The 18,852-nt window shown below is 39.6% G+C and overlaps 1 protein-coding gene across 2 annotated transcripts in view; it reads left to right on the top strand.

The window, feature by feature from the left end:
• LOC307125193 (neoverrucotoxin subunit alpha-like) overlaps positions 1 to 18,852 on the top strand; it is a 32,462-nt gene continuing 13,610 nt past the window's right edge. The window contains exons 1-4 of one of the 2 annotated variants that reach the window (XM_079814876.1): positions 134 to 158; positions 1,207 to 1,363; positions 13,261 to 13,373; positions 13,481 to 13,523. In XM_079814876.1, coding sequence (XP_079671002.1) covers positions 13,284 to 13,373; positions 13,481 to 13,523 — 133 coding nt within the window. In that variant the 5' untranslated portion in view covers positions 134 to 158; positions 1,207 to 1,363; positions 13,261 to 13,283. Of the gene's footprint in view, positions 159 to 1,206; positions 1,364 to 13,260; positions 13,374 to 13,480; positions 13,524 to 18,852 lie in introns of both variants that reach the window. The other variant, XM_079814875.1, reaches the window with a different exon arrangement.

Genomic DNA, 18,852 nt, shown 5'->3' with positions numbered 1-18,852 from the left:
ACACACACACACACACACACACACACACACACAATCTTTCACAACATTTACAGACATTGCATGTTTTCATGAGGCATTTCCTCAGTAGCAGGACTATAAATATCACTACAGATTTCTGATCAGCTTCAGACTCACCATATCAAGAACAGAGACTCCAGGTAAGATGTGATTTTAGAACAATATGAACAAGCAGTGTCAGTGTTATTGTGTTGGAGTAAAGGTTGAGCAAAGCTTCACAGCAAATCAATCTACATGTTCACTGAAAGGAAAAGTTAAGTTTTTCAGAGTATAGACGTAAGAAGTTGTGAAACCATGAAGTTGAAACTGGCGAGACTAGAAAATGCAAGGTTATGTTCAATTATTATATTATATTTTAACTATTATATCAGTGTGTGTGACCTGGGCTGGCAGAATGAGTTGTAATGCTAATTATGAGCTACAGGCAAAACAAGTGGAACATTTTCAATTTTGGTCGAATTTGAGGTTTTCACAAAAATTTATTAATTAAACCCTTGTCTAGTGATCCCAATACTCCAAATAGTAATTTAAGTCTCTGTATTAGTGTTTTTTCTGAGAGGTCTACCTTCCTAAATATTTCCTTTGTTTTAATAATCCATGAAACATTGTAGTTTTTCTCTGATAGTTTCTCAATGACTGCCGCTTCCCCTCAGCACAAGTTTGGTATCGTTGTAAAGAGCAGTATTCCAAGATTTGTGAATATTCATAGCAAATTCTGATGACATGAGTCTGAACCAATGAAATGTGATTTTCAAACTCTTGCTGATGTAAACAAAGCGATCTTAATTGAGTGACACATCTGAAGTGTCACACAAAGACCAGAGAGCTTGTGATCCTGATATACATAGATACACAGATGGTCTTTCAAAATATCTGTCTTGGCATGTGTTCACCCAAACATTATCTGTTAAGTCTTAAATTAATGTTTGGGTAACCTTTAGGAAAGAAAAATATCTGATGTGTAGCATTATATCTGAGCGTTACAGTGGGTCTTAATAAGCAGACTGTCTGTCTCAATGTTAATCAAACAAATGCGGTATCATGGGAAAAAAGTTGAATATATATTTTACCTGTACATATGAGTTTTGACTTGGTTTGTAGAAAATTTAGTTATTGAAGCTAAAAACAAATTTGATGTCCGTACACTGCTTTAACTGCTCCAATTTATTGCAACGTTTCTACCAACAGGTCTTGGTCAGGCACAAACTAGTGAATAAAGGTACAGCTCCTTATAGACAACAGCTGATCACATTAGCCCCCTGGAGTCGGCGGTCGTGCGGTCGACTTGCTTTTTTTCTTATCAGTGCCAAAGAGACTCAAATAACTGTCGTTTTTTATCACTCAGGCAAGTGTTATACATCATTATAATCTGTTAAGTTTCTTTTTTTTGTGTAAAGTCACAATAAAAACTAATTGTTGTGCTTTTTGCAAAATAAAGAAAACAAACATGATGCGCGATCTGCAGCCTCTGTAAATGAGGTCTACTCTGATTGTCTTCAGAAAATGACCTGTAGCTTAGTGAAAACTTATCACACAAACATGAGACATATGTCTAAAGAAACGTTGAAATGTCAGGTCTTAAATAATGTAAACCAATAATGAAACAAATATTCTGTGTTTATGTCATCTGTTTGAAAACAGAGAGATGTCAGTAATTCGTGAGCGACTTCATTATCCGGTAATGCGACCACACCCACGGAGCGCGCATTCTTTGATATTCAAATACTGACGATCCATGCGCCAACGGCCACACATCAACTCAAACAAACGCATCAAGTGAAGCGCTATACTTCAGCTACATTGTTTTGGGACATGTTGAGGAATAATTCTCCTCATGGAAAGCTGTTCATGTTCTGTTTAGAGCAATGGATTCAGCAGCTGATTGTGGTAGGGTAAATTGATTCTGTTAGCATCTGTGAATATCAAACACAAAAACCTGTGCGAGGACGCACTGAAGCTTTTTTTGTTTAAATTAGCTCAAAATTACTGTCAGATGTAAGTAATTACCTTGACAAACTATACATCATTTAAAAGATCTAAGACTCAAGCTTAAATTTTTTACCTTTGTTTTATTCTCAAGGGGTTCTAGTGACCGTAATTTGTTAATGTGTCGCATCTGTATTTTTTTATTGTAATATGAGCGTCAGCTGATCTCATTCATAAACTCCTCTATGCTCGTCATGAATCGCAACAAAACAACATCCCTCAGGGCTTTTAGTTCAAAAGAGTGCAGATGAGAAGAAATATTGATAGATTCTCATATGTCTGTGTCAAATTTCTATACAGAGAAGTGTTATTATTCAATCTTTACCCAAAATGCGCAGATGTAATCATTTTGAGCGCTGGATACTCTGATGTGTTGTGTTTTCAGTTCATACTAACAACCAGAGGGCGCTCCGTGCACATGACGAAACTTACCAATTCACAAGATTAACGGAATGCATAGCTGATATAAAACATTGGATGACCATTAATTTGCAGCAACTCAATTCAGAAAAAAATTAATTTTTAATTACTGGACAAAAAAGCTCCACAAGTAGTAACCTAGAATACTGTCTAACACTTGATGGCTGCTCTGTTCAGTCCTCGTGGTCAGTGAGGAACCTGGGTGTGCTCTTTGATACCAATCTCTCGTTAGAAAGCCACGTTTCTAGCATCTGTAAAACTGCATTCTACCATCTTAAAAATATATCTAAATTACAGCACATGCTCTCAATGCAACTGAACAGTTAGTTAATGCATTCATGACCTCAAGGTTAGATTATTGTAATGCTCTACTGGGTGGTTGCCCTGCTCGCTTAATAAATAAACTCAAGCTGGTCCAAAACACAGCAGCTCCAGTTCTTACTAGAACCAGGAAGTATGACCATATTAGCCCAGTTCTGTCAACACTGCACTGGCTGCCTATTAAGCATTGCATACATTTTAAAATCTTGCTTATTACTTACAAAGCACTAAATGATTTAGCTCCAGTACTTGAGCGAGCTCTTAACATATTATACTCCATCACGTCTACTGTTTAGCACCTAAACTCTGGAACAGTCTTCCTATCATTGTTCAGGAAGCAGACACACTCTGTCAGTTTAAATCTAGACTAAAAACACATCTCTTTACTATGGCATACACATAAAACACTTTTTCAATTAAATGATTGTTAGGCTGCATTAACTAGGTCAGCCGGAACCGGGAACACTTCCCATAACACCTGATGTACTCGTGCCATCATCAGAAGTACGGCATCTATTCTAATGTTAGACTCTCTGTTTTATCCCGGGGTTTACTGCAGTCAGCCGGATCCGGGCCGTATCCAGATCAGATGGTGGACCTGCGCCCAGACAAGGCAAACGCAGGACCCTGAAGTGTCTGAGAGACTGTGTCAATTAGACTCCCCTGAAATTGAATCATCGACACAGCATCCTCAATAAAAGCGTCTCTCCGCAGTGATGACTCCGATTGTTTGAATATTCCTATTTAATAATTGTTTAATCAATATGTCATCGTCAATCAACCTGTCTACGGCCTGACAGCTGCGATTTTTTGAATATTGCAATTTAATAATTGTTTAGTCAATACGGCATCCTCAATGAACCCGTCTCCGGCGTGTTGCCTCCGATCTTTTGAATATTTCGATCTAATTCTCCGGAGCGGCTGTACGGCCGAATAAAATTCTGTTGCATTATTTTCCTGTTTAACTCTGTGAAGCTGCTTTGAAACAATCGGCATTGTGAAAAGCGCTATGTAAATAAAGTTTGACTTGACTTGACATGTAGTCCATATATGATACAAACAAAGAAGATATATACCATGTGATATTCCAGGAACTCTGACATAAACAAAGCTTCCAGAGATCGCTATAACATGCAGATAGACAAGTTTGAAGACTATAAACACACAATCGCGACGATGTATGGTTTATCTGTTTTCTTTATACCAGTGGTTCTCAAATGGGGGTACACGGACCCCTGGGGGTACGTGAAGGCACTCCAGGGGGTACGTGAGATTTTAAAATATAGCCTACATATATTTAAAAAGTAGCATCCATGCAAAAAAAAAAAATTCCCATCCATCCATCCATCATCTTCCGCTTATCCGGGGCCGGGTCGCGGGGGCAACAGTCTAAGCAGAGTTTACCAGACTTCACTCTCCCTAGCCACTTCCTCCAGCTCTTCCGGGGGAACCCCGAGGCGTTCCCAGGCCAGCCGGGAGACATAGTCCCTACAGCGTGTCCTAGGTCTTCCCCGGGGTCTCCTCCCGGTGGGACGTGCCTGGAACACCTCCCTGGGAAGGCGTCCAGGAGGCATCCGAAATAGATGCCCGAGCCACCTCAGCTGACCCCTCTCGATGTGGAGGAGCAGCGGCTCTACTCCGAGTTCCTCCCGAGTGACTGAGCTCCTCACCCTATCTCTAAGGGAGCGCCCAGCCACCCTACGGAGAAAGCTCATTTCGGCCGCCTGTATCCGGGATCTTGTCCTTTCGGTCATGACCCACAGCTCATGACCATAGGTGAGAGTAGGAATGTAGATTGACCGGTACATCGACCGCAATACTGCAGAAGCTGCACCGCTCTGTCTGTCAATCTCCCGTTCCATCCTTCCCTCACTCGTGAACAAGACCCCAAGATACCTGAACCCTTTTCTGACTGAGAACCATGGCCTCGGACTTGGAGGTGCTGATTCTCATCCCAGCCGCTTCACACTCGGCCGCAAACCGTCCCAGTGCAAGAAGGTCCTGAAGGTCCTGGCTCGAGGAGGCCAACACGACAACATCATCCGCAAAAAGCAGTGACGAAATCGCGTGGTCCCCAAACCGGACACTCTCCGGCCCTTGGCTGTGCCTAGAAATTCTGTCCATAAAAATTATGAACAGAACCAGTGACAAAGGGCAGCCCTGCCGGAGTCCAACATGCACCGGGAACAAGTCTGACTTACTGCCGGCAATGCGGACCAAGCTCCTGCTCTGGTCGTACAGGGACCGAACAGCCCTAAGCAGGGGGCCGTCGACCCCATACTCCCAGAGCACCCTCCACAGGATGCCACGAGGAACACAGTCAAATGCCTTCTCCAAATCCACAAAACACATGTGAACTGGTTGGGCAAACTCCCATGAACCCCCCAGCACCCCGGAAAGGGTATAGAGCTGGTCCAGTGTTCCACGACCGGGACGAAAACCACACTGTTCCTCCTGAATCCGAGGTTCCACTACTCGAACCTCTGGGGAAAAAAAATTGTATTTAATATATATTTCAGGAGAATATAAGTATAAGTCCATAAAATGAATTTTATATTCAGTAGGCTATTCAATTTCATTATCCTAAAAACCCAGAGTCTACCCCATACCACGATGGTTTGACCCAACCTGTCATATGCCGCCTGGCATCACCTGTCAATCACTTGAATCAACGATAGGGTGACCAGACGTCCCCGTTTCCCGGTGACAGTCCCGGTTTTTTATGTTCTGTCCCCGACAGGAGTTGTCCCCGGAAATGTCCCTGTTTTACAGCTCGTTCCAAACAACCCACAGACATATTGGAAAAAAGTGCCCAGCCAACATACAGCTGCTACGCTGACTGTACTTGGTCGCGCGAGCGCCGCGCCGCTACTACTTCATGAAGAACGCACCCAGTCAAGAGCAGACAGAGCGCCGTTATCGTCAAATATCAAAAGAAACCTTGTTGTCGCTTTCAAGGTAGTAACATACCAACTATTCGTTTTTAATTTAAAGTAATATTGTATGTGCTTTATAACAGAGCCTCAACAAGGTGCGGGATTGTTTTGTCCCCAAAAGTTCCGCAGTCACAACGCAGTGATTACCACACATCTGAACTATAACTTACATATAAAAACCCTAACCCTAACCCCAAACAATTACACTTGCAACCAATACATGAGCAGAATACATATACTTTCTGCTTAAATATATCTGCTTGAATACATATACTTTCTGTCTGTCTAATTTATTTAAAAAAAAAAAAAAAAAAAAAAAAAAAATTCCTGTGTGTTCTGTGTTAGATTAACTGAGACTTGTTACAGCACTTGCATACTGTAGCCTCTGACTGTTGTAGTTGCTTCTATTGCTCTCATTTGTAAGTCGCTTTGGATAAAAGCGTCTGCTAAATGACTAAATGTAAATGTAAATGTTAAAATATTCCTAAAATGCTAAATAACAAGACCAATAATGGACAGTAAGAATTATTTTCAAGCATAACGTAACAACTTTTGAAGTAAAAAAAGTAATTTATATAGTATAACTTAAATACAATTATAAAATGTTACAATATTTGTTGAATAGTTTTATTTATCATGTTTGTTTCATTTTTGTAATGTGTTTTTTTTTATTGTATTAAATCCAGACCAAAAATCCTAATAATCAAACTAAATCATAATACTTATTAATGTTAATAATAATATAATAGGACTCCACAACAACAACAAAAACATTCAAAAATGTATTGAGCCTTTTTAAATTAAAATATAATAACGAGAGATTTGATTTGATGTTGAGATTTGTTTTGATAAATTATATTTTGACCACTCAAATAGGAAATGTCCCTGGTTTCCATTTCAGAAATATGGTCTCTGTTTTCACTACATTAGTTTGAATCACTACATTTTAGGGATGAGAAATATTTGCAATAAATTTAGTCATGGATTATTATCCTTTAAAATGTTCGAAATAGTTAATTTTTTTCAAATGTTTGAATTTTGTATGTGTTTATCTGTTCCAAAGTTTAATAAATCAGACACTGAGGGCACAGTGCTCTGTTTTAAGTCTTTTTTTTTCAACCAAAAATGCTTTGCGCTGGTTAGGGGGTACTTGGCTGAAAAAATATTTCACAGGGGCTACATCACTAAAAAAAGGTTGAGAACCACTGCTTTATGCCATGTTGGGTGTATTCATAATAGATTATATTTAAAATGCAATGCTATTCGACATAGCTTTTATTATTATGCAGAATATTGTAAAATGATATATTTTCTGTCAGATTTTTGATCTGAAGCCAAATGAGATCACAGAAGGTTATTTAAAACATTCGACTTGTGATATAAATTAAGTTTGGAGAAAAAACATGGTTTTAATCTCATAAATTGTTGTTTTAATAAATTGCTTTAATAAATAATAAATTATTGTTTAATAAATCATAAATTGTTGTGGCAGATAATTTAGCTTGTTTTAAGCAAAAACTCGCTTCATTTAGATTTTTCCCCCAGAAAATGTTACTTATCTAGTAAATGAATCTTGATTTAAGAATTAAATATTTGGACTGGAAACAAGAAAAAATACTAAATAAGAAGAGCATCTTTAACAGTGTAGTCAAATATTTTGATAATTTAAAATATAATAGGCCTTTGTTGACTACATTATAAATAAACTACAACAAAATATATTTCCTTTGCTCCTGTTGCTTAGCTCCCTCAGTCACATACCTGAAGCTCATTCATTATGAAGCTCATTCATTATGCAGCTCATTATGCGGACTATTATGTTATTTTGTTCTCTCAGGTGTGAGACCCTGCATTATTTATTATCGTTCACGCCTCCTCGCATACAGCCTTTGTAAAGAAAAAGTGTCTTACAAATTTAAAATCAGTGTATTGTTTTATGTGAATCAGTAGGCTCAATGATTCTCACATCAGTTTGAAGCAAAAACTCTAGGCAACAACACCCATTGGTCAAAAGTCTTGTGAACACATATCTATTGTGTGTTTTGAGGCCTTAAATAAATTTTTTTTTCTCCAAAAATCATGCATAAACATTATTCTCTCAAAAATACAAGCATGTACATGTTTCTCACATATTATGGTAGCCCAGTTTGTGCTGAATACAGTGTAATGACACTTTTGCCATTAATGTGTTTATAACCAACTGAAAAAAAAACACAAATGTCAGAGCATGTCAAAACTTCTAAAGGGCCCCAAAACAGCTCAGACTCCTAGGGGTTAATCAATTGATAACAGCTCAATCAACAAGTATCCCACAAAAAATTATAATAATTTGGAAAGAGAAAATAAATAAATAAATAAAATAATAATAATTAAAAAAAAAAAATTATAATAATAATAATTTGAAAAATAAATAAAGAAAATAATTAAAAGAAAGAAAATAAATAAATTATTATTATTATTATTATTATTATTATTAATAAATTGTGAGAAGAAAATAAATAAATAAAATGATAACTAAATAAATAAAACGATAAATAAATAAATAAAAATGGGAAAAAAGAAAATAAGTAATAACAATTTGAAAAAAAAAAGAAAATAAATAAATAAAATAATAATTATTAAAAAATTAATTAATTAATTAATAAAAAGGAAAGAAAATAAATCAAATAACAATAATTTGACAAATAAATAAATTAAAATAAATTAAAATAATAATAACAATAATAATAATAATAATAATAATAATAATAATAATTTGAAAAATACATGAATTAAATAATAAATAAATTAAATACAAATTTAAATAAATAAATAAAAATAAATAAAAAAATGGAAAGAAAGAAAATTTATAATAATAATAATAATAATAATAATAATAATAATAATAATAATAATAATAATAATTTGAATTGTTAAATAAAATAATTGTTTAATCAACAGGTCATCCTCAATAAACCCGTCTCTGGCGTGATGACTCGGATCTTTCGAATATTCTTATTTAATAATTGTTTAATCGACACGACATCCTCAATAAATACGTTTCTGCCGTGATGACTCTGATCTTTCGAATATTCCTATTTAATAATTGTTTAACCCTCTCGAGTCAGCAATCACGCCGGCGTGATTGGCTTGCTTTTTTTCTTATCAGTGCCAAAGAGACTCAAATAACTCTGTCGTTTTGTATCATTCAGGCAAGTGTTATACATCATTATAATCTGTTAAGTTTCTATTTTTTTAGTACAGTCACAATAAAAACAAATGGTTGAGCTTTTTACAAAATTAAGAAATCAAACATGATGCGCAATCTGCAGCCTCTCTGTCAAAGGCGTTCATTCAGATAGTCTTCAGAAAATGACCTCTAGCTTATTGAATACTTGTCTGACAAACATGAGCCATAAGTCTAAAGAAATGCTGAAATGTCAGGTTTTAAACACTTTAAACCAAATCAAAAACAAATATTCTGTGTTTATGTTATCCGTTTTTTGAAAGCAGATGGATGTAAGTCGTTCCTGAGCGGCTCATTATAGACTAAGCGCTCTATTGAGATTCAAATACTGAGGCTCCGGAGACGACGCCCACACACACATCAGCTCAAACAAACACATCGTGCACGTGGCGCACTGAAGCTTTCTTTGTTTAAATTAGCTCAAAATTACTGTCAGATGTAAGTAATTACCTTGACAAACTACACATCATTTAACAGATCTAAGACTCAAGCTTCCATTTTTGACCTCTGTTTTATTCTCAAAGACATATAGGGACCGTAATTTGTTAACATGTGTCAGGAGTTATGAATATGAAAACCGTCGGTACCTTCTAAAGATTGTAATACGAGCGTCAGCTGCTCTCATTCATAAAAAACTCTTCATACTTCATACTGGCAGCCGGAGGGCTCCGTGCACATGTAGTCCATATATAGCACGTATGAAGAAGATATCTTCATGCGTGCTATATAGGGGCTGCGTTCGAAACCGCATACTCATTGAGTAGGTACTCATTTTCAATAAGTACTTACTTAACGAGGTCTAAAAGAGTAGGTACTCTATTGCCTGATCTCGTTAAGTATGAATGCGAGCCGCACTTTATGCGCCATGTTGACGTTATCATTTGACCTACAACGTTATATCAAGCGCAACGACTTGAAAGAGGAGTGACAGGTTTAATTAATCGATCTATAAATATCTTAATATTGATTAAACTTGCTAATTTTGTGGTCTTGTTGAAGAAACAGCTGCCCATTTATTTTGTGATATTAACCCTTCTAATCTGACCCAGTTTTATCCTTACCAAAACCCAAAATCGTGATCTCTTGAATATGTTGTTAATTTCTTTATTTGATATGCAAAAAAATTCATCCACAAGCGAAATTGGCCTAAATCTCCTTAATATTTTCCTTTTTCTTGTTAAATGTAACTCCTGTTTCATCCCTCAAGCTTATGAAATAACATTTTTATTGCATTACGATGAATTATTCAAAGATATCTAACCTTGTTATTGTTTTTTTTCTTTGTATATAATGTATGCAAACCCATGATATTTGTTTTGTTTTATCATTATGATCGTTAAAGATACAACCATGTAATTATAAAATAAAAGATATGAGTGACAGGTGCAGTGAGAGCTCAAAGCATCAGTAACTCCACAGCCTGTGCGGTTTCCCTCAGTGTCTGCACAGAGACTCTTTCAGCTGCTCAAAGATCTCACCTTTGGAGAAAACTGTTTATTTTATACTCGAAAAATGTAAGTATCCCTATTAAAATTAAGATTACCCCAGAATGAATTGCATTGCTAGCCCACTTAAACACTTACAATAATAATAACAAATGCTGACCAATACTTAATTATATTACTTTTTACTGAAAAGTATATTGTTTTAGTAAAACAAGCAAAATGCAACTTGTCGTATGACATAGCGATGCATGAATATACACTAGACAAATGAATACCAATTTTCAGTCAAGCAATGAATAAATGCATGAGTTAATAAAATATTTTATTTACTGACAACAATAGGAAACATTAATTAATGAGTAAAAGAATGAATAAAAGTAAACATCACAAATGAATAAGTCACCAACACATGAAACAAAGCTTTATTCAAACGTATTGTTCTAACAAACCATCACGCATTTACAGGCGGTGAAGCCCACATCTGCTGCCATCTCAACACAGCTTTGCCAATTCTGTGGCTTTATGTTGATGAAGCAGTTGACCACCGTGAACACCTTCACCTGTCCTAGACTCCATCATGTCCCTCCTGAACCCCACAACCCTGAAGCAAGAGTGAGAACATGTGCGGGACAATCTCTGACTGCTGATGTGTCTGCTCCAAACATCCGTGTGTCTGCTCTCCATCAGCATGACTACTTAAAACGCTTTACAATTCATGTTGTCAGCATCCCATTTCTTGCCATATTTAATTTAATATTTTTACAATTACATGCTATTTGTATTGTAGCTTTATGACTTTTGTGGTGTAGTGGGCTAAACACTGAACTGATAGGCAGAAGGTTTCCTTGAGCAAGGCTCAACCACAGAAGCTCTGCAGCAAACGCACAGACATCAAGAATCAGAAAAGTGCTTAAATAACTCTGTTTGAAATTAAAATAAAATACAACTTAATATTTAAATTGATGTTTTATCATTTCTGTAGTATACTCAAAGCCTTTGATGACAGGCTTCCTTCATCACCCTCTCTCCAGTCTCCACCAGATAAACACACACACACACACACACACACACACACACACACACACACACACACACACACACACACACACACACACACACACACACACACACACACACACACACACACACACACGTGCTCTTCTGCCCCTGTAACATCAGACAACATTCACGTTACCTGGACCTTAAACAACACCTTGATAAAAGCATAAAAGTTTATGTGCTCAATACTACATTTAAATGTTGAGGTAGTTGCTGATGTTTTAATGTTCCTCAATTCTTCAACAGTATTAATGGACAAATAAAAAAGATAACTTATGTTTAGTTACTTTATGTAGATCTATTAACATTCCTGACGTTCATGTAAAGTTAACAGTGTTGACCACAGTGAACTCTACATTGTAGCACACACACATCACTGATCAGATGTCTATTTCATGCTGTGATGTCATCTGCAATAACGAAATTAACGAAAATGTTCCTGTCAGATGTTAAATAAACATTTAGTAAGCCTTTTTATATGGTTTATGTAAATCCACTTTGGAGACGTGTGTGTATTACTGGAGCTCATACATAATAAAACGTGTTTTTACAGCCCAATCACAACTATACTAAACTGACTGTCGTCTTTGCACCTTCAACAATTCAATTGTTTACTCTACAGTAGTTCAACAAATGCGATTTTAACACAAGGAACCGTGATTTTGGTTTGTAATACTCACATTTGATTAGCTTTTCTCCGCCTGACGTATCCTTTCCTGTGGCCTCATGGGAAGGCAGGGATAGAAAAGTATTCGACGATGAGTGCTTCACAATCTGGGCAGAATCAGTAGGCCATCCGGGAACTTCTCGTCTACTCTTTTATGATTACTGAGGTTTCGAACATACTACTCCTTTCACGTGCTGTTTTCGCCTACTATATAGTAGGTAAGTAGGCATATTCGAAAGCAACATCAGTATACGCATGTCCAAATCTCACGAGAAATACTCCAAAACCCTGGTAGTTCTCGCCTACTCTTTTATGAATACTATGGTTTCGGACATACTATTCGCTCGCGTACTGCTTTTTACATACTATATAGTAGGGAAGTATGCGGTTTCGAATGCAGCCATGGACTACATGGACTACAAGTGCACCTGCAGCTCATTCATTATGCAGCTCATTAATGCGAGTCCTTTGTTATCTCAGGTGCTATCTCATCATTATTCATTAGATACCACGCCTCCTCGCATATTGGCTTTGTGAAGAGAAACTGTCTTACAAATTTTAAATCAGTGTATTGTTTTATGTGAATGAGTAGGCTCAATGATTCTCATATCAGTATAAAGAAAAAACTCTATGCAAATACAGACAGGAGTCAAAAGTCTTGGGAACAGATATCTATTGTGTGTTTTGAGGCCTTAATTTTAAAACATTATTTTTTTGTTATGGGAAGTGTTCCCGGTTCCGGCTGACCTAGTGTTTTATGTGTATGCTATAGTAAAGAGATGTGTCTTTAGTCTAGATTTAAACTGACAGAGTGTGTCTGCTTCCCAAACAATGATAGGAAGACTGTTCCAGAGTTTAGGTGCTAAATAGGAAAAGGTTTGACCGCATGCAGTTGATTTTGATCTTATAGGTATTATCAACTGGCCAGAATTTTGAGCAATAGAAATGATGGAGTATAATTTTTTAACAATGCAAAATAACAATTGAACTGAGGAAAACTGAGTGCTTAAATACACATGGAATGATAATCAACCGAACAGGTGTGCACAATCAGAAACAACAAACAATAAGAACTGAGGCAAATGGTCACAGGGAAAACAATGCAGAATATGACAAGGAACCTAAACAAGACAAGGGTGTGATGTGCATCTCCTTCACTGACCTTCACTGATATTCACACAGGTCTCCTTGTTGACGATTCCAAGATGGCGGCACTTATGATGTCCCTGAAGCAGCCCAGCTGGATCTACTGTACATGTTTATGGTTGGCAACTCTAGCTGTGGTGAATGCACAGGTAAGTGCACTCCCTCAGAAAAATTTTGAAAGTGTAAACATATATATTTCATGAGATGGATAAAAAATATTTGTATATGATTTTATGAACCATTCTTCCAAAAATAGGAAGTTTTAAATGAAGACACCAAAGGAAGCACAAAATACCCAGGTAAGATTGAAATGTTACAAAATGTGAATGTGCTATCAACAATATCACAGGGAATGATTCAAAATCATTAGAAGGACGGATTGTCTCAGGTTACGTATGTAACCCGGTTCCCTTAGAGGGGAATGAGACACTGCGTCATGGTATTGATGCTATGGGAATGCCTGCTGCGGAACCTGTGTCTGAAGCATGTGTGCCAAAAAACACACCAATTCTGACCTGAATTCAATGATTTGGAGGGGTGTCCCACCACTTTTGGCAATATAGTGTATATATGTTCTAGCACTGCTCAAATCAAACCTGACTGTGTGGTTTTTTTTTTATCCATTTGCTGTCTTGTAAACATATCGAAGTATGACTGAAATGACGTGATCTGAGCTGTTTTCTTTGTTGTGTGTGTTGTTTACCATTTAGATGTGAATGTTGTACACACCCCATGTTCCAAGACTATCAAGTTTATAAATGACCAACTTCTAAAAAGAAAAAGTTGTCTTTGTACAGAAATGCTCACTAAGCTTTGGAGCCGCTGCTGTGATGCCGTACAAACACATCCAATGTGAATACTTGCGCGTCTGCAGCTGCAGTGAGGTAATTTCAGGGGGAGTCTAATTGACACGGTCTCTGCAGACACTTCAGGGTCATGTGTTGGTCATGTCTGGGCGCAGGTCCACCATCTGATCTGGATACGGCCCGGATCTGGCTGACTGCAGTAAACCTCGGAATAAACAGAGAGACTATCATTAGCGTAGATGCCGTTCTTCTGATGATGTCACGAGTACATCAGTTGTTATGGGAAGTGTTCCCGGTTCCGGCTGACCTAGTTAATGCAGCCTAACAATCATTTCATTGAAAAAGTGTTTTATGTGTATGCCATAGTAAAGAGATGTGTTCCCTTTTGAGGGAACTCGCACTGCATCGGAACGACACTTTGGGGATACTCCCTTAGCATCAGCGAATCTGAAGTCAGAATGACAACTAGGCCAATCCGATTGGCGTGCGTGATGACGTAACTGTGACGGCAAACCCGGAAGTATAAAAGGGGATCTGGAACGTAATGTCGGCAGTTAATGCTCTTCAGCATAGCGCTCTCTGTTGAAAACAATGGTCTGTCTATTTACTGTTGTTCTGTCAGAGTGAAAGCAAAAGTGTGTAAATGATGAAGATAAGAGAGTTTAAGCAGTGTGTGCATCTGTGTCCCCGTTACATGTCGGGCTCGGATGCACACCTGCTGTGTGTGCAGTGTCTGGGTGTTCAGCATGCTCGGGCGGCTCTCGTGGGAATTAGACGTGCTCAGCATCGAGGCAGTCAAAGTTATAAGCACTTCTATATATATGCAAGATTCAAGCTCACGATTGCCGAGGCAGCGCGCAGGTTATGGGTCTGCAATTAAAGTGAACACACGCGATCGGTGTGCATGAGATAATGGTTGGCTTAACGGCTTGAGCCTCGTTGTTGAGGCAACGTTTCGAGTCAACGGTTTCGAGTCCATATAGTACAATAAAACAGTATCGTCTGATGATTATGGCTGCATTTAAGTCTGAGGATTTAAATGAAATATGATCTGACTCTGAGGAGTTAGATATTCAGCCTGTCATTCAGACCATGTTTCACCGTATTGTGTGATACTGTTGGCTTTTTTCTCAAGGGATGACAGCCAATTGTATTATGACGGCTTGAACCACGTTGCTGAGGCAACGCGGGGTTTATGAGTCCGTATAAATACAAATAAAACAGTGTCGTCTGATGATTACGGCTACATTTAATTCTAAGGAATTAAATTAAATATAATCTGACTTTGAGGAGTTAGATATTCAGCCTATCATTCAGACTGTTTCACCTTTTGTGGCTGCATTTAATTCTGAGGAATTAAATTAAAATATTATCTGACTTTGAGGAGTTAGATGTATTTTTTATTCAGCCTGTCATTCAGATCAGGTTGCACGGGTTTGGTGATTATGATGGCATTTAATCCCGAGGAATTGAGTGTCATGTTATCCGACTTTGATAAGTTGGATACTTTAATTCTGTCACCCAAGCGTGTTTAACTTGTAAACTGGATATTCATCTAAGATGGAGCCCTCCTGAAGTTGATGTCGTTCTCGTCGCCTTGTGGCCTGTGGGACACATCAGTTTCAGGCAATTAGCCCTAGTGTTGCGGCCCTGTCGAGCTGCTCCCTTAGATGAGGCCCCTGCTGGCCAGCCCCTTCTCCCGGGTAGGAGTGATCGAGGTCGCCTCCCCTGTGGAGTCTTCAGGAATCGATGCTCTGCTCCCGCCGTTTAGTACGCTTCGGGCCACATCGTTTCCCCGCGCACGCACGCTGCACCAGCCGCCTCTAGCAAGACTTGCGGCGGTCCAGCAAACGTGTACGCACACCGAAAATATTCCTCGATTTCGCCCTGCCGGTTAGCCGCTTCAGGGGGTCGGGGAGGAGGCTCGGTTGACACCCGAGGCCGGCCTCGAGAGGCTGGTTCCCTTCACAGATTATCTCGGCGCATGGTTATGCCTCCGAATATATCAGCTTGGGGCCTGCGACTGTAGAAAAGCAGACTGCAGTCCGGTTACCTTCCCCCGAAGTTCAGTGGGGTGGTCTGGACGGCAGTGGTCCCTGGGCAGGTTCGGGCAATGGAACAGGAAGTTCACTCCCTGTTGGTAGGGAGGCCACAGAATGTGCTCATCCGCCAGACAGAGAGTCCGGGTTCTACAGCCGGTACTTCATAGTTCCTAAGAGGGATGGCGAGTTGCGTCCAACTTTAGACCTGAGAGACTAGAGCATCACATCCTCCTGTGGTCCCAAGGGAAATATGTCCCGGGGGTCTAAAATCAGGGAGTGGACATCCTGTCAAGGCAGGCGCTGAGGCCCGGGGAGTGGTGACTCCACCCGGAGGTGGTGGAGGCCATATGCAAGAGGTTTGGCCCAGTGGAAGTGGATCTGTTTGCGTCTCGAGAGACGTCCCACTGCCCACTGTGGTTTTCCCTCACGCATTCCATCCCCGCTGGGGTTGGATGCTGTTGGGGAAAAATTTAATCACAGAAGATTTAATCTTCCAGACCTGTTTTCTCTATTGTGTTTTAAATGAGTCAGATCAAAGAGGCCCACCTGTGGAAGCCATACATTGTCCCTTTTATCTTTTATTGCTCTTGGAATCTGAGTTCCTGGCTAACATGCTTTGTTAGATGAAGATGGAGGACCATTGTGTTTCTTGCTTTTAATTCAAATGAGATCCAAGACAGGAGGGGGACCATTTGTGTATTGTCTCACCTCTTGCTCAAGGCGAAACCTTCAGTGGGTTTCGCCAGATGTATGGAAAATTACTGAGGGGGTTGTTAAATCATTGAGGGTATAAAAGTTTGTGCTTTCTTTTGTTTTGGCAGTTCACACTCAAGGTAGCCTCGAGCGGCTGCGTTTGACCGTGGCTCTTCCTTGCAAGGAAAATAAATCTTTATAAAGACAATTGGATCTTGGTTTGTCTCTTATTAGTGATGTCGACGAATTAATTTTTGCCATTACAATGCCATGGTTCAGACGTGCCCGAGGCTGCGTCTGTACGCATTCCCCCTAATTGCTCTGCTCCCAGGAGTCCTGGAGAGGGTCCGTCGACAAGGGGTCAGCCTACTTCTGGTAGCACCCCGTTGGCCGACTCAAGTTTGGTTCTCGGATATCATAGCTCTGCTAGCAGGTCAGCCGTGGGAGATTCCTCTAAGGAGGGATCTCCTATCTCAGGCGGCGGGTACGATATTTTACCCCCGCCAGGAGATTTGGAACCTCTGGGTCTGGCCCCTGAGGGGGCCAGGTACCAAGAGGCTGGCCTATCGGCAGAGGTGATAGAGACCTTACTCAGTTCCAGGGCTCCGTCTACAAGGAGACTGTACAGCCTCAAGTGTAATGTATTTTCCACTTGGTGCAGGGAGCGTGAGGTGGACCCAGTTAACTGCCCAGTGGCTGCAGTGCTGGAGTTCCTCAAAGATAGCTTCTCGGCGGGTCTAACCCCGTCCACACTCAAGGTGTACGTGGCTGCCATTGCGGCTTTCCACACTCCTATGGGTGATGGGCCTCTGGATAGGCACCAGCTGGTTGTACAATTCCTCCGTGGGGCTCGGAGGATGAGGCCTGCGGCTCGTTCCAGAGTCCCAACCTGGGACCTGGCAGTGGTTCTCGAAGCCTTGGCTGAGGCCCCCTTCGAGCCATTGGAGTCAGCTGAACCAAAGAACCTGACCCTTAAGGTGGCTTTTCTCCTCGCCATTACCTCTCTCAGGAGAGTGGGAGATCTCCAGGATCTCCTCCTTTTATACTTCCGGGTATGCCATCACAGTTACGTCATCACGCACGCCAATCGGATTGGCCTAGTTGTCATTCTTACTTCAGATTCGCTTATGCTAAGGGAGTATCCCCAAAGTGTCGTTCCGATGCAGTGCTCGTTCCATATCTCAGGGAACAAGGGTTATATACATAACCCGAGCAGTTTTTAGTCTAGATATAAACTGACAGCGTGTGTGTGCTTCCCGTACAATGCTAGGAAGACTGTTCCAGAAATTAGGTGCTAATAGGAAAAATATTGACTGCCTGCCGTTGATTTCAATATTCTGGGTATTATCAACTGGCCAGAGTTTAGAGAGCGCAGTAGACGGTATGGAGTATAATGTGTTAAGAGCTCGCTCAAGTACTGGAGCTAAACCATTTAGTGCTTTGTAAGTAATAAGAAAGAATTTAAAATGTATGCAATGTTTAATAGGCAGCCAGTGCAGTGTTGACAGAACCGGCTAAAATTGTCACACTTCCTGGTTCTAGTAAGAACTGGAGCTGCTGCGTTTTGGACCAGCTCAAGTTTGTTTATTAGGCGAGCAGGGCAACCACCCAGTAGAGCATTACAATAATCTACAGCTCATGAACGAATCAACTCACTGTCATTGAGAGCATGGGCCGTAATTTAGATATATTTTTAAGATGGTAGAATGCAGTTTTACAGATGCTAGAAATGTGGCTTTCAAATGAGAGATTGGTAACAAAGAGCACACCCAGGTTCCTCACTGACGAAGAGGACTTGACAGAGCAGCCATCAAGTGTTAGACAGTATTCTAGGTTACTAGTTGTGGAGCTTTTTTGTCCAATAATTAAAAAAAAATCTGAATTGAGTTGCAGGAAATTACTAGTCATCCAATATTTTATATCAGCTCTGCATTCCGTTAATCTTGTGAATTGGTTTCTTCAGGGCGTGAAGAAATATAGAGCTGAGTATCATCAGCATAACAATGAAAACTAACGCCATGCTTCCTAATGATATCTCCCAGTGGTAGCATGTACAGGGTGAAGAGCAGTGGTCCTAGCACTGAGCC

Source organism: Gobio gobio (genome assembly GCF_949357685.1).
Source record: "Gobio gobio genome assembly, chromosome: 4".
Classification (NCBI taxonomy): Eukaryota; Metazoa; Chordata; class Actinopteri; order Cypriniformes; family Gobionidae; genus Gobio; species Gobio gobio.
The sequence above is the reverse complement of the archived record's forward strand: the minus strand, read 5'-3'. Positions and strand labels throughout refer to the sequence as shown.